At 39.1% G+C, this 22,735-nt stretch overlaps 1 protein-coding gene across 2 annotated transcripts in view; it reads right to left on the minus strand.

Moving 5' to 3' along the window:
- The window catches only part of TTC17 (tetratricopeptide repeat domain 17), a 93,770-nt gene that overhangs the window by 18,996 nt on the left and 52,039 nt on the right, over window positions 1-22,735 (minus strand). The window contains exons 17-21 of one of the 2 annotated variants that reach the window (XM_054587129.1): window positions 17,806-17,976; window positions 7,711-7,970; window positions 7,083-7,236; window positions 2,859-2,979; window positions 622-781 (exon numbers count right to left, since the gene is read on the minus strand). In XM_054587129.1, coding sequence (XP_054443104.1) covers window positions 622-781; window positions 2,859-2,979; window positions 7,083-7,236; window positions 7,711-7,970; window positions 17,806-17,976 — 866 coding nt within the window. The remainder of the gene's footprint in view (window positions 1-621; window positions 782-2,858; window positions 2,980-7,082; window positions 7,237-7,710; window positions 7,971-17,805; window positions 17,977-22,735) is intronic. The other variant, XM_054587130.1, reaches the window with a different exon arrangement.

The following is a 22,735-nucleotide window of genomic DNA, read 5'->3' on the forward strand; positions in this document are numbered from 1 at the left end:
GTCTCTATTTTTAGTACATGGCTGGATACTCTCTGGACATATCTCATATCTTTCACATTTTTCTACATACACACATATTATTTCTCTTATAAAATATGGGATCATACTGCACACTGTTACCATTTTCACATATCCTGAAAACTTCTTCAAATGTATTCCTATACGTCTTTTGTAATGACTCTCCTGTATAATATCTTATATCTACACCAACATTTATGTAATTTATGTAACAAATCTTGTATTGTTGGATATTTGTGATGTATTTTCCCAATTCTTCTTGATATATTCTTTCATAGGTCTGTCCTTCTTTCTTTCCTTTTTTAGAGTGCCAACAGGAGAATTAACTGTCCCAAATATTTGCTGTAAGAGTCTCTGTCTGATAGCAAGCAGAATGCTACTCACCTGAAGGAGTGAATCAAAATTAAAATTTCTTGAACATGAAAAGAAAGCAAGCTCAGCGCAGGGCCTGAAAGAAATTAGGCTTAGCCTAAAGCCACTGAAAGGACAGCCAACCATAGAGAGGCAAAGAAACATGGCCTGGCCATTGCGCTTTCTGCTGTCAGATGCGCTAAAACTGTTGGGCTAAAACCCACAGATGACTGAATAAAAGTGAGCACTCACCTCTGTTAACTGACTCTCGCCTGTGTAGTGTAGGCTGGCTCGGTTGGAAACCCCATGCAAGTGGTCCAGGGTGTGCATGCTGGTGGGCAGATTGCCATTGCAAACAGGCTCCATCGCTGGCTGCTGGATTGGAGTGGCAAAGTCTATGTGTTCTGTGATGCTGAAACATGGAGATTACCACATTAGCCACAGAAAATCTGACTGGGTGGGGAAGAAAGAATATTAAAAATCAGCTGATCATAACTTCAATACACTATGAGGACTGAAAGCACAGATTCTCAGACTAGGAGAGAACTCAGAAGTTATTTAGTTTGATCTCTCATTATACAGGTGCAAGGACTCCAGAGCCTGGCAGTAACTATCTGTTGAATGTATGAATCAAGATCATATTCTAGCTCAGAGGAGCAGTGTTGGGATCTGAGAACTGAACTCAGTGATTTTCCCAACCACCTAAGCCGCCTTCTTTCTCTGCACCACAGTATCTGATTTGTTCACTCCTGCTGGGCTGCTTTTTCTCACTGGGGAGATTTTAAACCAGGTTGGTTTTCTGGTAGATTCCTTTTTCCAGTGTAGAGATAGTGATAAGTACCCACAAGCTGTTCCTATTTTATTTTCTCTTTATACACAAAAACACACTTGTCTCCACAGAAAATTTAGATAGTAAATTTTATACAAAACAGCTGTTTATTGTATCTACATATAAAAGTATTTCCTTTATTGTTCCAAAGTGGTTACTTTCCTGCTAGATATAGGCTAAATATTATGAACCATCGGCAAATATTACATACTGACATGGCAAACTGGCATTGACAAATTTTGTTTCTAGCTATTTAATACCAGGGCTATCATAATTAACATAACATACCCAGTCCCTGCTGTTATGGCCCTCAGTCTTGGGAGTGACTTAACTATTACAGACGTGACAAATCATAAATGATAAAAACATGGTAAGATACACTGCAGGAGGGCATCTGTTTCCTCTGTGCTGACGGAGGAGGGAGCGCGTCAGTGAAGAATTCCCCAAGGCAGTAAGATTTACGTTGAGACCAGAAGGAGGAGATTGCACTAAACTAGGCAGGAAGATGAAGAGAACACAGGGAAAGGGACAGCACACGTCAAGGCCCTTATGGGAGAGAGGACAGGGATGGAGATGGAAAGACAGGCACAAGGAGACTGACAATGTGGACCACTGTAAACAGCAGTAAGAAGTTTAGACCATTTTAAGAATTGTTAGACTTATAAGTGAGGGAGAATTCTGAGCACTCTGGAGAGAGTGGACTGAAGAGAGCCAAGAGTAAATAAAGCAAGAGGACCAGCTAGGAGGCTACTGAATGAATATAATGGGAGATGAAGGAGGCAGCAATGGAGATGGAGAAAAGCAGCTGGATTTGAAAAACACTCAGAGCATAAAAATGACAAGAAGTAACAGATTAGATTTGAAGGGTAGGAAAGAAGATTGTTAAGAATGACCCCCAAGCACTGCTGGAACTATTTACTAAGAATAAGAAATAGAAAACACACACAATGATGATTTTTTTGGAAGGAGAGTGGGCAAGAAAATTATGAGTTTAGTTTTCCTGAACTTGGGACACCTGAGAACTATGTAGGCAAAGAGGCCAGGCAGATAACTGAACAGGAGGGTTGAGAATTTGAATACAGGTCTAGTCTGGAGATTCACATTTGGGAATTATTAATTTATCAGTGGTGCTGTAAGTTCTGGGAGTAGATCAGTCTGACTAGGGTGATTATAAAGAAGGCTTAGTGGTAAATCTTGGGGAACATCAACACTTAAAGGTTAGAAAAGGGGCCAGCAAAAGAGAATGCGTGTCTGAGGAGGAAAGGTAGTTATCAGAGACGTGACCTTGTGTTTTGGAAGGTATTTGTAAACTGAATTTGCCCCGACTCCCTTTCTGCGTGTGTGATGTCAGTGAGAGACTGCAGGTTTTATGCTTCAAAAAACAGGGATCTGATCTTTGAGTCAAACTAAGTAAATCTGGATAAGTTACAAAAATGTGGGCAAAGGCACTGAAAATGGGGACACATTTACTGTTCAGTGCAATTGGCCAGGTCCATCTGTGGCCTGTGGTTAGCAATGGTCATCCTCTGAACCACCAACTCTAGAAAGGATGGCTCTTCTAATAGCTGCTGCCAAAAAAGGGCATCCCGGACGCCAGCTCAGGCCCAGCGTGGTCGCTGGTACACGAAGCCTTGGAGGAAGGAGGTGTTTAGATACTCACTCAATGTTTTTTGAAGAAACTGCAAGCCAGGTGCTCACGATGGCAGTCAGCTCTACCCAGCGGAGTTTGACGCACTCATCTGGGCTGGGCCATCCCAGGCTCTGGTAGTCACGCTTTTTTCCTGGGGAGAAAGCATGTCGTAATGACACAATTGCAAAGGAACAGAATCCACAGTGTCTCATGCCCTGGGGATTACTTCACTCAGATTGCTGTATTTTTAAAGGTGCTAGTCATTCCTCTAGTCCACAATTTAGACCATATAGCGAACCAAAATCTTGTCATTCACAGCGGCAAGAATAAAGATCATGTTTGAGTAAAGCCCTGTTCTTGGAGGCAGATAATTAAGTACAAATAAATGAGTCCTTCACTAGATTTAAGACTAATCAACACGAGATTAGGATTAAGATGTTCTTCAATGTTAATATTCTTACCAAACTTAATTTTCAACCCTGTCCATTTTGATTTTACAGACCACAAGAAACGTATCTCCAAAGCTGGTTTCTCAACCTGGTCCTACTGACACTGGAGGCTGGATAACGCTTTGCTGTGGGGACTGTCCTGTGCACTGGAGGACGCCTGGCAGCATCCTTGGCCTCCACCCACTAGATGTCAGTAGCACCCTCCCCAAGATGTGACAACCGATAATGTCTCCAGATATTGCCAAATGTCCCCTGTGAAGGCAAAACCAGTCCTGGTAAAGAACCGCTGCTGTAAAGAGCCGCAGGGCGGGGGATAATGGTGCTAATGCGAGGTTTTTAACTTCCAGAGCACTTACTGTGAGTTCTGCTCTTGTGCTAAGTGCTCTGCATGCATAACTTCTTGAGGCAGGTTTCAAACCTCATTTCTCAGATGAGATGCCCAGAGATCTCAAATGACTTGCCCAAGGTCACCTGGCTAGTAGGTGGCAGAGCTGGGATGAACATCCAGGTGTGTCGGCTCACATGTAGGCCCCCAATCATCACGCTATTTACAGCTACCTAGGGCTTTTAAAGTTCTGTTCACTGATACCCTTCCCAAGTGCTACCTTTTGGGTGTAGGCCCTTTACTTAGATCAAGTTCCTAGGAAAAAAGCAAACCTAAGTTTGGTTTGGGAAGACTTCTTCTGAAGGAACTATAAACGACTAGGCAGGAAGGAGAACTCTGGTTCTGTTTAGCTCTTTTTGTACCGCAGGAACTTACCAACAGTAGAAAATTGTTTGAGGTACAGGCAGGGGTTTAGATTTAGATTGTAATAAAACAGAAGTCTGAAAGAGAGTCAAGTGAACCCCATTTAAATTAAAAACTTGAATTAAACCATAAGTTCCACAATTAAGCTTATTTTTCTTTTATGTTTAAGAAATGCACTCGAAAAATACTTGTTGAGCATCTATTATAAGGGGCTGGGAATTGTGTTAGGAAACAAAAGATACAGAGAGAAATAATAAGAGAGCCTGACCTTGTGCTCACAGTCTAAAGAGGAAGGTAAATATAAACAAATCGTTAGAATCCAACAGGATACGTGCTAGAGTGAAGGTGCAGAGTAACTGAAGAGAGGGCAATTCTCTGTCTGACAGTACCAAGGGAGAGAGGGCATCTGAGCTTGCAGTTTAAGGATGAGTGATACTTCAGCATCTCTGAGGTAGCATTAGGGCATTCCAGGCTGAGGGAACAGCATGAACCAACCTCTGCTGGTTTCAACTTCCCTTCAGCAGCTTCCTCTCTCAGCTTTCACAGAATTGAAGAGTTACGGCCTTGCTCTGGATTAGGCTTTGGCATAAGGGAATGTTGTGGCTGGTTTGATCTCTCCAGACCACAGAAACCTTCTTCACATCAGTACTAAGGCTGTTTCACTTTCTTATCATTTGTGTGTTCACTGGAGTAGCACTTTTAATTTCCTTCAATAACTTTTCCTTTGCATTCACAACTTGGCTAGGTGTTTAGCATGAGAGGTCTAACTTTCAGCCTATCTTGGCTGTGGATATTACTTCCTCATGAAGTTTAATTATTTCTAGCTTTTAATTTAAAGTGAGAGATGTGTGGTTCTTCCTTTCACTTGAACACTTGGAGGCTGCTGCAGGGTTACTAACTGCCTAATGGCAAAATTACTGTGTCTCAGGGAATAGGAGGCCTGAGTGGAAAGAGAGATTTGGGGAATGGCTGGTTGGTGGAGCAGTCAGAACACACACAACATTTAAGTTTTCAGTCTTACATGAGTGTGCTTCATGGTGCCTTAAAACAATTAGCATAGAACTTCACAGACGACTATAACATTTATAATAATGACAAAGTTTGAAATACTGAGAGAGTTACCAAAATGTGACAGAAAAACAAAGCAAGCAAATGCTGTTGGAAAAAATGGCACCGACAGACTTGCTCAATGAGGGGTTGCCACAAACCTTCAATTTGTAAGAAAAACAGTATCTACAAAGTGCAATAAAGCGAAGCACAATAAAGGAAGTATGTCTGTATGCTGCTTAATAAACTACTTTTGTTCACTTACTAAATTACAAACATCTTGCCTACATGGTACACATGCTGTAATTTATTTAGGAAATTATCAACCTTTAGGTTGTTTCTAAAGTTTTATTATAAGCAACCCTCTGATCAGTAACTTTGTACTTCTATCTTCAGCACTTGTAAAATGATTTACTTGGTGTAAGTTATTGGACATAAAACTTCTGGTGTATTTTTAAATTTTCTGGACATCTAGTCAAACTATCCCAGAACTCATAATTCATTTTATTAATTCATGTTTATTACACACTTAAAGACAACATGATAAGCAAGAATGGTATGTCACTGTTTATGTTTGCACTTTTTTGGTTGCTAGTGAGGCTTCATGTTTTCTCGCGATTAGTGGCCATTTGTGTGTGTACATGTGTGTATTTGGTAAACTGCCTATGTACTTGCACATATTTTGTTGAAATGCTCTGTTTTTCTTATTGATTTGTAGGTGCTCTTTAAATGATATTGCTAGCCTTTGCTTATCATACATTCTGTAAATACTCCACAAAAAATACTTTGTTTCAGTCCCTTGTGTTTTTATTTTATGGTGTTCTCTGGTGCTAAAACTGGTTTTTTTCTTTCTTTCAACCTTAGAAAGCTCCCTTTCACCTTAAATGTATATAAATAACCATTTAAATTTTCTTTATCATTTTATTACATTTTCTGTTTAATCCAATGCAGTGTTCATTTCCATCATGTTTTACAGTTTGAGTGTTTTTCCTTTGCTACAGAAGACAGACCTAACAAAGGAAATGTTGCCTTATTTTGTCACCTGTTGACACATGCTATGTTCCTTAAACAGTAAAGCTACTTCATGCTTTTAACTCCAGTTATGACAAAATGTCCTTTTTGGTGTCCTTACGATTTTTCACAAGTCACAGTTCATTCTGGGATTTAGTCATTTTACTGTGTGCCCTCTGCTTTGAGCTTTGGTGAGTATACCAAATTAAATAAGACATTTTCTGGAAGTTACCTTGAATTTTTGAAGTCCAGAACAGGGAATATATTCTTTTAAAAAAGATTTTTTTTTAAAATAGAAATTCTATCACCACTACTTGATTCCTGGAAAAGAAAGTCAACTGGACCTACAGGAATGGTCCTGAACCTGGAGTCCAGAGATGGATTTTAGAACAACTATGAACCCTGAACTTTCCGATTTTGCATATACAAATCAGAAAAACGCATATGCTTGTACGATTTTGATGTATATGCATTTTTCCTGGGGAGTTATTCTAAAGCATTTAACCAATATGTAAAGAGATACCTGATACACAAAAACGTTACTAGATAGTTAATACGTATGTACTGAGCCCTATGTGCCCAGTTCATTTAAAGCACTATAAATGTATGAACTCACAGAATGCTCATAATCACCATATAAGATAGGTGCAATTATTATTCCCATTTTATAGATGAGAAAAATGAGGCATGGGGAATTGAATGGCAAAACTGGTGTTTGGGCCCAGGTAGTCAGTCTCAAACTCATATTTTTATATATTAACCTAGATTTTCAAGTTAAGGATCAATAGGATATTTAAGCTCAAGATAATAAGAATATAAGCCAAATAGCCATGGGAAAAAAGTGAACTGTCAAAACAAACTTTTTATATCAATGACTGGCTTCACGTTCACTTAGCCATTTACCTTGTCATCTACATTAAGTCACAAGCATATCCTTTGTGAGAAGTGAGACAGTAAAATCTGAAAGAAGAAACTGACATATTAAACAGTCAGCTTTACCTTGTGGCCCAGGAGAGGCCACCTTTGGGCCAGTGATCTCCAGGTTTGCTTGGTAGCGATGTACATTTTCTGCTTGATTTGATTCTATTTTTTTTGCTGGAGTTTTTTTATGGTCTCCTTTGGGTTTCTTTACCCGTTTGACCTGGAATGTGATCTAGGAAATAGAAACGTGTTAGAGACAAATGAGACCAATGATCAAATCTGTCAATGGCTGTGGATATTGATGGCTTTAAGAAAAACCAGTCTGTGCTGAAGTTTTCTCCTTCCGTTTAATTCTTAAAGGTCTAAATCAAATATGTTTAGTGAAATAAAAATAGTCACCTCGCCTTGAAGAGTGTATAGAGAAAACTGAAAATTAAGACGTCCGAACTCGGTAGTTCCAAATCGACAGGCTTTGAACATGGCCACACACCGATCCTATTTCCTCTGTTTCCCAGAAAAGCTACCAATACTTAAGTTACATGAAATGCTTCCTGCAGTACAAGTCCAATGTGAAGGCTGACTGGAGTGTGGAGCAAAGTAGTGCCACCTGTCCAATAGGAACGTCACACTTTGAAAACTTAGGTGCACCCCCACCCCCAAAAGACCTGGGCTACAATTTGGTAAGAACTGAGTTGGCAACTCTTACCCATTCTGTTGCTTCGTCATCTTCGCTTCTGCAGTCCCCATAGCAAGAGCTTTTGGCCACTCCGTCCTGAGGACCTTTCTTCAGTACCCGTATCCCCTGCAGGTCCAGGCGCCGCCCCTTCATCTCTAGTGGCCCCCCAAAGCCTTCCAGGGGCCATGCCTGTTGAAATTCATCCACCAAAGCCAAAATCTCTTCTGACATTTTTGTTTCATCTGAATTCTCTATCTCGTCAGAACCATTGCTTTCTTCAACCACTGTACCTGAAAGTCAAGTGCCAGCACGTTATTAAAAACTACGTAGTATTCTTTCAAGTATTTGAGTGACTCCAACCTTGCTTTTTGAGAAAAAATGTGACTCTGGTTAGAGGCACTTGTCTGGCTCACTTGCATAAAAATATCTAATTTAGCACCTTCAAAATTCATAATAAAGTATCACCTTTGTCATGAACCTTTTGTTAAAAGCCTGGCTGAGAACAATGGCAGCAGCCAGATGGCAGGCAGTCCTAACTTCTGTCCCTAGTGAGCATGAGGATGGCTATTTTATATATGTATTTTTTGCAAAAAGACCAACTTGCTCTAGATATAAGACACAGATGGCAAAGACAAAGTTTATTTATTTAATGTGGGATTCTTCAGGCTTTATTCAACTAGCATATAAAGTACCATAGCTGCAGGTCCAGGCCATATAATCTAATTGCCTTAAGTGAATAATGCTTTGTTTAATGGGAAATTATCCTATTTCCACACAGAGGCTCCCATTTTCACTAATGGCTGATACAGGAAGAAATGGCAATATGCTCGTAATAAACCAGTAATTTTTTCCTAAAATGGTTATCAAGATATTATTTGTTATATTGCTCAAGTTTCTTATGTAAAGACTCCCAAGGATGTTTCTCAGTACAAGAGTTTAGTAGAGATTCTCTCTCCTGAGAAGTTGGTGTATTTCCATTATTATACATCGAAGACTGCATAACCTTACAAGCTCCCCTGTATGCTTAGATAACTAGGAGGCTTAGGGAAAAATTATTCTAAGTTTCTTAATAGAATGCCTTCCTTTAAAAAGGATCCTTTACTACTTATGTTATTTTCAATTAATGGCTGAATCTGATATTGTGTGTTCCATGAAAGTTATCTCCAGACCTTTTTGAAGTAGAGAGGGTATAAAAACAAATAAAATGAAATGCCTGCTTTTGTAATATGTACCCACTGGACAACCCAAGAGTTTGGGGCTGATTGCTCAGAAAAATGCTAGTCTACGTTATTCCAATTATCCCAATAATCTTCAATTGGCAATGCTGGCTTGTTTGGTGATTTAGAACACTGTATTAAAAAAGCGAGGGTCAGGAAACTCATATCTGTACTGACTGATGTTGCCATTGTGAGTAATCTCTCTTAGAAACACACAGTATTAATCTCCGAGGAGGCTTGGGGTGAGAAAGATGCCTGGCTACCATGGCTAAAAATAACATGAAGCTTTGAGTCCTACCCATAGAAGATGCAGTGTCACCCTTAACTCAGGTGACACCTGTCTCCCATCCCCTATTCTATTCCAGAGAGTGGGAAGGTCTGTTATCAGTATCACCAGAAATCTCTTACTCTTCCTTGAAAAAGCTATAGGGCTCTTCTAATTGTAACAAGTGACTATAGAATGTACTACTGTTCTTTCAAGGAAGTTTCTTTGAGATTTTCTGAACCAATCTGCTGGTTTCTACTGATGATGATAATGATGATGAATGAGATCTGAAACAAGATTAAAATAAAATAGGGGTTTGCAAAAGCTTTTTTTTTTTTTTTTTTTTTAGAATATTCAGATAAAAATGGTGGGTTACTTGCCTCAATTATGTGGCTAATAGTACAAATGTAGGGTTGACAGTTTTAATTTTCAGTTTCTATCTTGCTACCATGTTCTGAATATCTGACATTTTACCTGACACATAATAGGCACAGAATGAATTAATGGGAACTCAGAAATAATTTGGTTTGTGAGGTTCTTGAGAATCTGCTGCTCCTGCCTTTTCCTTGTCCTGCTGACTTTTTAAACTCTGAGGTTAACCTTATCATGAGTTAAAGTATGGTCAACCCAGCTGAATGAATGGCAAGCAACAGAAAAGTAGCGATGTCTTTAGCATAACCAGTAGCATGCTATATCATTTACAACTTTCTCAGTAGCTAACCCAGGAAAGCAGCTGGATAGGGTTTCTATAGGAACCCCTAACAGCAATTTAGAGAAATTCCTGGCATCTGACCTGCAGCAACACTACTGTTTCTAAGTATTCCTCATGCTACTTTAGCTTCCTCTCCTTCCTTCTCCTATGGATACCACAGGAGTCCCTGCACCTTGTCTTGAGACAGAAAAGGGTTTTCTGAAAAATTCAGCCATGGCAAAGAATGTGAGTTTAAAGAAAAGCGGCTTCTGGCCAAAGAGAGACTGCAAGTAACTAATTCCCCAGTGTATAGTTAGAGTTGCATATGGATGCTCTCTTTGGAAGCCTTATTTACTATTTAGAAAGCATTTATGTTGTTTAGTTGCAAAGAGTTCCCAAAGGTTAATGCTTCCCTGTGCCCTTACCATTAAATAATATATACTATTATTAAAAAGTTCTTAGAGAAAGGGACTTTCACTGATGAAAATCAGTATTCAAATAAAGGGAGGCCATGGAACTTGCTGCAAGCTGCTGGGGTAGGGTGACAGCCATTCCTACAGAACAACGCTGAACAAAAGTGAGGAAGAGGGAGATCCTAAATGTGCTGCGTTAGAAGAAAAATAAACTAAACTTTATTTATTTAGGACCTACTATGAGCCCATCTACATGTATAAGCTGCATAGGTGGGAACAAAAGGAATAGGAATCAGAGGAATCTGACTGAGGACTTAAATACATTTATAATCAAGTGGAAAACACAATGAGAGAAAAAGTATATTCAAATGTCTTGCAAGGAAAAAAAAACTTGACTGTAGCCATAAAATGCTTTCTAAAGGCAGGCAGACTACACGAGGCAGGATTCAGACAGAAGAGATGGCCAGGGAGGGCGCCCCCTAGAGTGATGACACTGTCAACGCATGCACGCGCGCACACACCCACGTACAGACAGACTGACACAGGTATGAGGAAGGTATATGTGAAGGCACTGCTAATTTCACATTAACTAGAACAAAAATGTACATAGATAATATCGACAAATAAGATACTGAGGGAAGGTAGATATTGAGAATGTCTGGGAAAGTCAGGAAGAAGATTCATTGCAAAGAGAGCTCTTGTTTGCTAAGCAGGGGAATAACAATGAGAGCCGTATTTATGAAGGTTATAGTAGTAAATAGTTGGTGTATTAGGGAGTGGGGAGCAGAGGAGAGCAAAACAGAAGATAAAGAGGCCAATTAAAAAAGTGTTTCAATTATCTCTATAAGAGTTCTATACAGTGAGGCTGACTTACGGTGAGGATAAAAGACATTTTTAAAAAGGGAGGGGAAGACACCTGTGAGAAAATGTCAGTGGAGGAAAATAGAATTTGGTGATTAAATGGAACTAAGAGCAAAGACTAGGGTAGGCTCAAAGGTGATTTCAAGATTTAAAGTCTACTGTGATATAGTGGGTTTTTTACTATGTGAACATAGTTTTGGAATCTGTGAAAATGACAACAGAATGCTGGAGTTAGAAAAGGGCAATGGGATAGAGCACTGGGACTTGTGAACCCTGAGAAAGATGCCTACTAAAAAGGGCTCCTGGTGGCTACCTGGACTCAAATTTAACAAACCAAACCAAACCAAACCAAACCAAACCGCCTAGGAGCTGCTTCTACATGGGAGCCTCTGATGCAAACTGCACTTCAGGGAGAAGCTGGGATGGAATGCTCTGCCTGCACTGTATGTCTACCCCCTGAGCCAGCCCTTATTATGGAGTTTCTGGAATCCTAGTTCAATCAGTAGAACTGTGGCTTTCCCTGTCCAATTGGAACTGTGCTGCTCTGACCAATCAGAATGGTTCTATTCTGACCAATTAGGACAGTGCCTTTTGGACCAATCCAACTGCAAGGATTTAGATTCCTCATTTGCATGAGAGCAGACCAATCACGGACCAGGGGAGGGGACCTCTGTTCATATAAACCAGTCCTGCTCTGGCTTGGAAAGTGAACTTTCCCTTCCCACTGAGACTGAAGGCTGCATTTCCCTGGCCAGAGTGGAGCAGAGCAGAGCAGATCAGATCACAGCAGATGCGCAGGAGCAGAGAGGCAGACCAGTGAAGAGTGGGACACAGCACAGTGAAACAGACCAGACCAGACCAGGGCAGAGAAGAGCTGGGCTGCCTAGACGAAGAGGGGCCTGGCCCCAGGGCCGACTCACAGCCCTACTTTCACAGGTGCACTATCACAAGCTGTTCCATAGCTGTGCTGTTTTCATGGCTGTGTTGTATCACCATTGAGCTATTTGTACTGAAAAAAACCTTCCTTCTTCACTGCACCTCAAATTGGGGATTTCTGTTGGCAAAGAACTGGTACCAATGACAACTGGTTGGCAAATTTCAGATGCCTATTCATTAATACGTTTAAACATTTGTTGCTATGTGTCTAACAATCTGCTGAAGGCTTGGAATATAACAATCCACAGAACTTACAGTCTAGGCTAGAATTGGATGGAGGAACATATCTCTGGACATTGCTCAATAAACAGTTGGAAATACAGAATTTAGGTTTGGGGAGTGGTCTGGACTATGGAAGGATCTCAGGTTTTAAATTGTGCTTGAAGCAAGAAGAAAAAGTAAATAGCTTGCTGCTTGCGGGACAGATGTTATGGTATAAACTGAAAACACAGAGATGGAGACCCATATCTGTTATTTTCTGTATCTTCATTAATGTATCATTTTTACACTGGAAAAAGGAGAATAAATACTGTGAAGTGAAGAGACTATGAGCACCCACAGTGAGGCTTATGTGAGTTCATGTTTTTTCACTTGGATGAGTCCTATCTCAAAGTGCCGGGAAAACTTACCGTTGAGTTTGTGCCATGTTAGGTAATCTGTCAACAATCACAGGGACTAAGGGAAATACTGAGAAATGGAGAGAAGCATATGTTGTCCTAATTAAAAAAGGAAAAGAAAAATCTGGGGGAGGGGGCAAAGAAAATAAAAGAAAGAAGTCCAGTCCAGTACTGCAATGTTTGAGACACACCTGGAGATTCATGGGTGCACCTGGGTGCCTCAGTTTAACAGATTTTGAAAGCAGAGCACATTTATAGAAATGCTTAGGTACCAGGGAGGAACATGTCCCTTTGTCCCACAAAATAGAAAGGGTATTCTATGGAATGAGACAAATCTGGTTTCAAATTGGGACTCCTCCACCATAGGACCTTGGGCAATTTTCTCTTGAAATCTAGTGTCTTCTTTAAAAGGCAGTGATATGGTTTTGAAGGCAGAGTGTAAAGCTTGTAAGACTTAATGCATAAACAATGGCATAAAAGTTCATGCCAGCAACCAGGAAGAGTGAAAGATCTAATCCAGACCAAAGTAGGTACAGGAATGATTCACTTTTGAGAAGAAAACAACCTTGAGTTTTCATTTGCACCAATGGTGCTCTTCCTTCTTTTAGGGGGGTTCATATAGCAAGAGAAAACAGAATTCCAAGAAGATAACCTAGAAAAGCAAATATGGAATCTCTCCTCTAACAACCCTCGTGAAAATATGTCAGGACTCCCATTAATCAAACAGATGTTTACTGAGCAGATACTATATGTACATGCTCGTGAGGACTTTGGCTCATAAGCAGCCTCTGAGTCCAGAAGCAGTAGAGCCATGCCTATGTTTGCAGAAGTGACATTTTCTTAGTTCCAACTGTGTACCAGGCACTAAAATAAATGTTTCCCGAAGCTATTTCATTTAAATACTCAAAAACACTCTGGCATTTTTTTCCTTTGATTATTTTTAAATTAAGAACATATGAAAGGTTCAGCAAGGCTAAGTAACTTGCCCAAGATTTAATAACTAGTATGTGGTAGAGCCAGGACATGACAGTATTTCTGATCACAAAATCTATACTCTCTCTTTCCACATCTAAGGTTTACCGTGGAAGAATTCTGTACTAGATAATGACAAATTAAAGCAGTGGTTTTCAAATGTTACTCAGAGTCAGAATTTTCAGCAATCCTTAGCAAAATGAGAAAGAAAACAGACACGTATATAAAGTTATACACACACACAGACATGTGTCTAGATACACTTCTGCTGCTGTAAGGCTGCCAAATGTCCATTTCTAAGAAAGACCCACCTTTATTCTGAGACTGTCTTTGTACCTTTATGATATTAAAATGTTCTTTGCTTTATATAATGGTGATAACTTTCGTTTTCTTATAAAATATTTTATTTATTTTTAGAGAGGGGTAAGGGAGGAAAAAAGAAAGGGAGAGAAACACTGATATGAGAAACATAGTTTGGCTGCCTCCTGCACACTCCCCGACTGGGGACTGAACCTTCAGCCCAGGCATGTGCTCCGGCCAGGAACTGAACTGGCGACCTTTTGCTTTGCAGGGTGATGTCCAACCAACTGAGCCACACTGGTCAGGACAGATTCTGGTTTTCTTTTAAAAGGACCTTACCAATTAAAAAATAAAGTTCCAATCCATCAAATCTCTACTTCTGAGAACCACAGACAAAAGGGCAGTTTATGGAATCAGAAGGCCTGAGAATAATTTAAATTATGCCACCTACCGAGTAATTTAGGCAAGGTACCTAAGATCACTGGGTCTCAATTTTCTCATCTATCAGACGGGCTTGGTAATAAAATCCACAAGGTTAATACTTACTTCATAATATTGTGTAAATTACAAACACCACAAAAAGGTAGTGATTATCATGGTATTTTATGGTTACTAGAGACGGTATTTATTTTTTTCCTGCGTATGCTGAAATTCTGGGAATACCTTCTTCTGACACTTCCCTATATACTGCCAAGTCCAAGGAGACTGCAGTTGTACAGGTTAGCATGTTCACACCAGCAGGCTTCCTAAGATGAGGTTATCAGAGACGGGAAAAAAATCCTTTTTTAAATATAAACAGTGTGTTATAATAAAAGCCAAGCATAGACATAAAATAATTTTTGGAGAAAATTTTTTTAAAAACCACAAATAGTAAAACCAGTAAAAGTCACCATGATATTACAGATTAAATTAGCTAACTGAAAAGGAATCCACCCTAGGAGATAGTTTGCATGATGCTGAAGGGACCTGGAAAATGCCTAGACTCAGCCAGGGCAACTGTACTACACCCTTAGTGGGGCGATGGAACAGAACTATGGGAGGGACATGGGACTAAACAACGCAAGCACTGGATTATAATCTGTCTTCACCAATGATGTATTCAGAAATCTGGGACACAAAGAGCAAGATTTTGGTTGGGTTTTATTCTGAGTTATGGTAGGAACAAAGACTCTAATTTCATAGTCATGTGTATTCTGGTCACTAGAGAGTTGTATTGTATTGGAATAGGGACAGCTTTTATAAAAGGAATAGACACCTCTTAACATTATTCAGTTTCATTTGTATTAATTGTGAATTTATCAAGCAACCTAATGAGGCTCATTTGGTTGTGTGGGTGCCTGATGCCAGAAAGAGACACAAGTCTGCCAGGTACCAGCAAGGAGTAGCTTCCTTGTAAAGGAACAAATTGGCTGTCTGGTTTAAGACCCAATCTCTTTTGAGTTGGTAAATGGGAATTAGCTTCCTCAAAAGCCCAACAGTTTCTGGTAGAACTGATAAACTAGGTTTCTAAACCTGCAAAGGTGAAGGTCACAACTTCTTGCTTCTCTTAGACATCATTTTTTGTATACAATTCCACTTAGAAAGAAACAAGACTTTGTAATTGCTAAGTATTGGGTTGGCTAAAAAAGTCCACATGGTTTTTTCTGTAAAATAAAAGACACACTTTTCATTTTCACCAATAACTTTATGGATTTGCATAATGTGAGTGTGTTGACTATCTCCATGTGGTGTAACACTGATTGTTCTCAATGTCTAGATTTGATCGCTTTCCAACTTCAACTGGTCTACCTGACCATGGAGCATCATCCAGCAAGAAATCTCCAGCATGAAACTTCACAAAACACTTTGGACACATTCAATAACAGCATCTTCTCCATACACTGCACAAATCTTTGTGTGTATGTGTGTGTGTTCCAACTGTGTTTTTACCTTTCTTGAAATAATAAAGCATAATATGCCAAAAATGTGTATTTTCTTCCATCTTTAATATTAAAATGGTTGCATAAAAACTCAATTTTGATTTGCTTTTAGTGCATGCTGATATGACAACTGTCACAACACAGTCTAAAAAAATTGTTTTGAATGAAGTTAAAGACAACTAAGCACTTCGAGAGCCATCTTATGGAAAATCCCAAATGAACTTTTCAGCCAACCCAATAAGTTAATCCAACCTACATATAGGAAGACAAATGCCGCATTACTTTAAAAAATATTTACTGTACACAGGAATATAATTATATAAGATATAGTACATAAGAAGCTCTTAGTCTGATGGGAGACAAGACATACAAGTGACTAATACTGTATGACTTGGCCTTGACAGAAAGCGGAAATATGATAGCAAATGTAACAACTAAAGGCCTGGAGTCCTCAGTGAGTGCTTCACAGAGGAGGTGACGTTTGAGCTGGATCTTGGAGCAGCACAGGAGTTGTCCATATAAAGCAGAGGGTACATGATGGCCAGTCCCAGCCTGTGCAAAGACATGGAGGCTCAAAGCAGCACTGCGCGCGCAGGGAATGGTGAAGGCTGCCCTGTCACGTAGAGTACTAGTAGGCAGTAAAGATGAAATTGAGGGCACACCATCATATATCCCATCCTAAGACATTTGGACTCTTCCTATAAATAATAGAGAGCTACTGAAAAATTTAAATGTAGGCAACTTACCTGATCAGATATGATTTTAGAAACAACTCTTTGGATACACAAGAAATTGGTGACAGAGGTTGCTTCTGCTTTTTAAATTTTGTACCATTACATGTGTCATCGTTCTTTCTTACTCTTATTCCCTCTTTCCCTCCCTCCCTCCCTCCTTCTCTTTCCTTAACAGACTGAAGAAAGACTAGATAGTAGGAAATCTACCAAAGAGGCCACTGCAATAGCCCAGGCAGAAATGAAGAATCTCTGAACTTAGGCAGGGAGAAGGAACAGATGAAGATAAGATTCAACCAGTCTTAGGAAGTGACTGGATATAGTGGTGCCTGGGTGAGTTGTGACGCCTTTAACAGAAAGCAGGAATACAGACCTTAGAAGCAGTTCAGGAAATAGGGTAAAAATGAGGACAAATTCAAATGTGAATATATTAAGTTTGAAGTGCATGTGGTACATCCTGATAAAGAGAGCACTAAAAAAGGGGAAGTGAGATCTGGAGTGATGGAAAATATCTCAGCTGGAAATAGAGTTGGAGTCACTGGTATATCCAAAGGTATGTGAAACACGGAGAGGTAACATATAGAAGGATAAGAAAAAGAAGACCAAGGTAAAAATCCCGGGTAACTCAACAAATCAAGGGCAAAGTAAAGAAGTGAAGGAAATTGAAAAAGATGTTCTGAAGACAGGAAGAGAGACAAGGGCAAGTGACGGGGTGAATTTTAAGGAGTTGTGCATAGTTCTAAATGTGCTAAATTTTGATTAAGTAGGATGAGCATTAAAAACAAGTCATTCATTTTGGCAGTTAACGAAATGTCATCAATGCGATTTGGTGGGGGCTGGCTGGTATGCCCATTATTTCAAACCTTTAAATTTTACTGGATTAGCATAAACACAACTTATCTTGTTTTGTTTTCAAGGCCTTACTCAATAGACTAATAATATTAAAAAAGGTAGTACATAACCAAATCAAATTTTTTCTAGCAAAAGACAGGGAGGCAGAGAAAAAAAAAGAAGAGTGATGAGGACTTGCACATTACAGCTTGTCTTCTGCCTCACCATTTGAGGGTCCTCCTCATGAAATAATGACGTAATAAATGAGTAACTGCTAAAAGAAGGAAACAGACTCCAGTAGAGAAAAGCCGAAGCTTGAAGCCTGAGAGTTGATTTTACCCCAGAAGCACAGCTCAGGTCAAATCAACTTACTTTCAAGTCTAAGGACAGCTGAGTCCCTCCCTGAATTCTCAACAGAGAATACAGGGTCCTCCTCTGTTCCTGTCTCAGAGGGCTCTTCTTCAGCAGCATCCAGTGACTGTGAGTTGTCAAAATATTTCTGTTTGTCATGGCTGTTGTCCAGGGTTTTCTCATGACAATTACCTCAATGACAAGAGACACAATACAGCACATTAGAAACATCTCTCTTCTGTAGTTCCATGGCTCAAGGTCCCCAAGCATCAAGAAGAGCAAAAAGGCAACAGTATCAGTTTTTCTCCAGTAGAACATACAAAATCAGTGAGCAGGAGAGCCCAAAGCCAGATCATTACTGTGACTCAAGTTTAGCACAAAGTCCAAGTTTTACCTGCCAGGCTATTATAAGAGCCAAGCTTTTGGGGGAAGGAAACAAAGATCATGTCCTGAGATCTCATTCTATTCAAAATGAATGTGAAACAGTTCTTTGAAAGTCAAAAACATCATAAAAGTTTGCCTTCTACCTACATCAATCTGGAGACAGATGAATTATAGCAGAGGAATGTAGCATTTTTTCGTCATAACTTAAAATGAAAGATAAATCAAACGATAAAGGATTATAAATGAAAAACCAAAGACTTAAAGGGGGAAAGTGGAAGCAGAGAATCCACGTTTAAGATTGCAGTATCACAAGGACACGTTTTCTTTTGGAAGACAAGTTCTAGTCATGGACATAAATACTTGCTTAAGCATAAAATGTTAGATCTTGAATATACTCATAGCCCTCTTTGACACTTTCTGATATGTATAGGTGAGCCTGACCTCTTACTTTTGCCAGAGAGGAGCTTTGACCCCCTTAGGGTCTGTGTGTTAATCTGGATGAAGAGCTTCTATTCAGCTCTACCTGACAGTCATTCTCTGAGTAGGGGTTGTTGCGTCTTATGTGCCAGTGATCTGAGTGGCTGAACAGGTCTTCTTTCCTTGCTTGTATCTCATGTGTATGTTGGCTGAAGATACATGTTCAGGAGAAGCCTACAACTTTTCTATTACAGGATGATTCTTTGGGTAAGAGTGTATAAGTAATTTCCCTTCTTTACCAGAACATTTAAAAATGCTCTAAAAGTTTAATATTAGAGAATGTTGTCTGAAAGAGATGTATGTTCCCAATCAAGCTCTCTCTGCAGCAGTAGAAGTACAAGAAGTCTCTTTCTGGATTTGATGACTCCCTTATAGATTCCACAATTTAGGAAAGCACTTCTCATGCCATTTCCCTTACTGTGCCAGGGAAACATAATGGACTTGAAACCTTTGGAGAAATGGGACTACGTGCATGGGAAATCACCTATTTTCCAATTCGACACTATCATAGGTAAGTGGTAGTTGCGGGATTTGAATCTGTTTTATCACATATCTGAGGCCACCATATTCAACACGGCTATGTCAAAACAGGATTGTGCTTGAAGAGAGCTTTAGCTCTCAAGAAATTTGGAAGCAACTTGGGGAAGACAGTAAATACACAGTAACATACAATAACAAGAGAGTATACTGTTCTAAGTAAGACCTTCAGAGAATAAGCTTTGAGCAAGCAGATCCTGAATTTTGAAGGATAGGATTTAAAAAACAAAAATCTACAAGAATGGAAACCAGTCTATTTGTTGAGTCCTTTGCCTTTTTCTTCCACTTACTCCTCAAAAACACCTTGTGAAATATATTCATTTTACAGACAAGGAAACTGATTCTCCGTGAAATTAAGTAACCTAACAGTAAGTGGAAGATCTGGGATAGGAGTAAGTTCTATCTTATTACAAACCCTATTGGATTTCCACTAGTCAACGTTACTGCTGTAGCAGAAAAAGTGAAGGTGGCATTCTAGGCAGGGAGGAACAATGTGTTCAGCAAAGCAAAAGGAACAGGAATTCTCATTTGTGTTTGGTAGATAATGAGAGGGAATGGCAGGTGGGCGGGCGTGCCCATGGAGGGCTAACAGCAAAGAAGCCATGACCAAAGGTAGTTGCTTTCTTTCTCCGGATCCTCCTGTGAGGGGACAGAGGTTGCTAATTTGCCTCCACTTTTGTTTTCACCATCTAGTATGTGCAGTTAAGTATGGAGGAACTAAACTTAAGTGCATTAAAAAACAAAACAAAACAGGGCAATGACACCAACTCTACACACCCGATGGCATAAAGTCTACTATGAAGAACATCATACTTCTCAGAGACAACTCTTAATTGAGATATAAATAAGCATGACTATTGAAAGCAGAGAGGTGATGATGATGACAATGATGCTGAGAATTTTAAAATGTATGTTATTCTCAGACCATCCTCTGCTTTTGGCTTTGGTGGTTTTGCTTCTAAAGCATTTTCACCTTGACACAGGTAGAATAAAACAATGTTACAAAAAGCAAAGGTCAAACCTTTTAACACTGGAACCTGCTGAAATCCTAGCTATAGTCTGAGGTTGACTTCCTCTTCCAACTTTTGTGTCTCTTATTTTTCTCTCCTACACTCTTCCAATTAAAAACATTTAATTGGTTTCATCTTTTTAAGTGTGCAATATTTTAAAATGTTTTATAAGATATGATGGGCACAAGATCCCAAAGCTAAAATTAATCCTCTTGCACAACCCTTAAAACTGAGACACTCTCTTGAAGCAAACTTTGTGTATTCTAAGAATGTACTGTCCTCCAACTCAGGAAATATGGGCCACAATCTCTGAAAGAGAGGGCAGAGGAAGGAGATTGTGGAGAGCCAGGGCAGTAAAAAGGAGAATAAGTAGTTTATATCCAGATATTTCTTGGAAGTAGGCAGGATAGAAATGATGAAGTAAAAACTATATTCTTTAAGATTAGAACTGTTAATAATTTTCTTATGGTGACAGTTAAAAAAGACCGCTTCAGCATTCTTATATGATTTACATAATTATCTCAACTAATAATAGAAAACCAAATTGCTTAATTTTAAATTACTCCTTCCAGTTATCTGAGTAAGAACGGAAGCACTTCAGAAAGAATGAAAGTTTCCATTCTTTGAACTACAGTACAGGTCTATTCCAGCTCAAAGGGGAACTTAAAAAGCTGCTTACAAGGAAAAATATTATTTGCCTTTCCGCAGAGGGGGAGATGATGTTCGCATTAAAGAAACACAAGAAAATGTTGGCGAAGGAAAAATGGAAAGACATCTATCTATAAAGTAACAAGTCATCTTCCATGCATATGACTATTATTTTTTGCTGATGCAAAAATCAGATTCTATAGCTTAGACTAACCTTGAGAGGTATAATTTTTTTAAGGATTTAAATGAAGTGCTTTAGATAACAAGGTCCCAGGTGAAAATGGGAACACTTTTCTGTGCTTAATGCTTTATACTTCCTTGCAAAGCATTTAGCATCTAATTCAAATCTTGGCAGTTTGGTTTTTCTTAGAAGTAAGAGACTCCAAGACAATACCAACTGAGTATACTCCAAAGAGGGCATTTCTGATTCAGGAACTTTTATGAGATCTTAGACATATCAACATCCTTTTCTGTGGTTAGAATATCACATGCATAAATTGGGTTATTAATATTAACTTACCCTAAAAGGATGTTCTGGAAAACAACTAAATATTTAATAGACTTGTCAAAGTGTAAGTCTCCTAGAGATAAAAAGCACAATTTATCCTGTTGCTATACTTCTGAATCTCAAGTTGGTAAGAGATTCCTGGTTGGGTAATTTAGGATCCTTTAGGCTTAGTTATACCAAAGAAATGCTACAAAATGAGAGGCACCAGAAATTTGTAGGAGACAAGTAACTAGAGTGAGCCAGGTAAAGCTAAGGACAGGCTCACATGGCGCTAGAGCACAGTGGATAGGAGCACACACTGGAGTCAGACTAAGTCAGTTCAAAGCCTGTCTCTACTACTTTCTAGCTGTGCAAAGCAAGGCAAATTCTTTTTAACCTCTTGGCGTATCAGTTTCCTCATCTGAAAATTGAGTTTACTAGTAGTATTCACTTCACTGGGTTGTTGAGATTAAACTAGACCATCGCCTGGCATATGGCAAGCTGCTATTATTATTTATTGTCTCCCTGAAAACAAAGGAATGACAAGTTATCCCAACATAATCTCTATTCACAAAGACCTTTTTTAGCTATAGCCAACTCAGTATCTCTAGTATGAGCAAATAGCTCTTAGAAGTTACCAAGGTACTTCCCTAATTTCAACTTCCAGTGCATGTGTATGTAGAAGATGCTGGAGGCAGCAGAGTTCATTTCTATCAGTCTCTTAGAAGAAAACAGCAATTATTTCAGATTAAACTGTTTAGAATATTATTTAGTACTTTTTAGCACTTAAATTATTTAGTACTTTTAGAAATTAGCCTCACAGTCCACTAGGTGCTCTTTAAAGGACATTTTAGTAGATTGTGTGAAATCGCTGTCTTCAAAAACAGACTATAAATACTATATTCAGCAAAATCAACACAACCTCTGCTACTCAACAATGCCCATCAGGTTGCTACTGTTTGCTCCAGTCTTCCACCAAACTTACTCCCTCTATGATACTCCCCTCGCCGCATGGAACAATTAGGTGTAATACTCCTGTGCTTCCTATTACATAATGAATTTCTAAGACATAAATAATAATTAAACTGACTTGCAACTAGAATTCAAGTTTTATGTTGCTGAAGGCAAAGTAACAAATGTTAGAAAAAGGGCCTTTGTGAACAGTGAATATTATAAAAATATTCCTTCTATCCCTGTGTAATAGGATTATCTGTATATTATACTCTAACGTCTCCTTTTTTCTGCCTATAAGAAAAATTACTTTATGGGAGGCATTCTGGTACATTCAATTAAATATAAGGTACTTGGGTGAAAAATACAGATAACACTTAACAGACATGAGTTGCATTTTATAGTATGTCTTCCTCCTTACCTTTCTACTCAACTGTACTCAAATTATGCAGCTATA

The sequence above is a fragment of the Pteronotus mesoamericanus genome, unplaced genomic scaffold (assembly GCF_021234165.1).
Source record: "Pteronotus mesoamericanus isolate MK-2021 breed Mesoamerican mustached bat unplaced genomic scaffold, CSHL_Meso_final scaffold_1066, whole genome shotgun sequence".
Taxonomy (NCBI): Eukaryota; Metazoa; Chordata; class Mammalia; order Chiroptera; family Mormoopidae; genus Pteronotus; species Pteronotus mesoamericanus.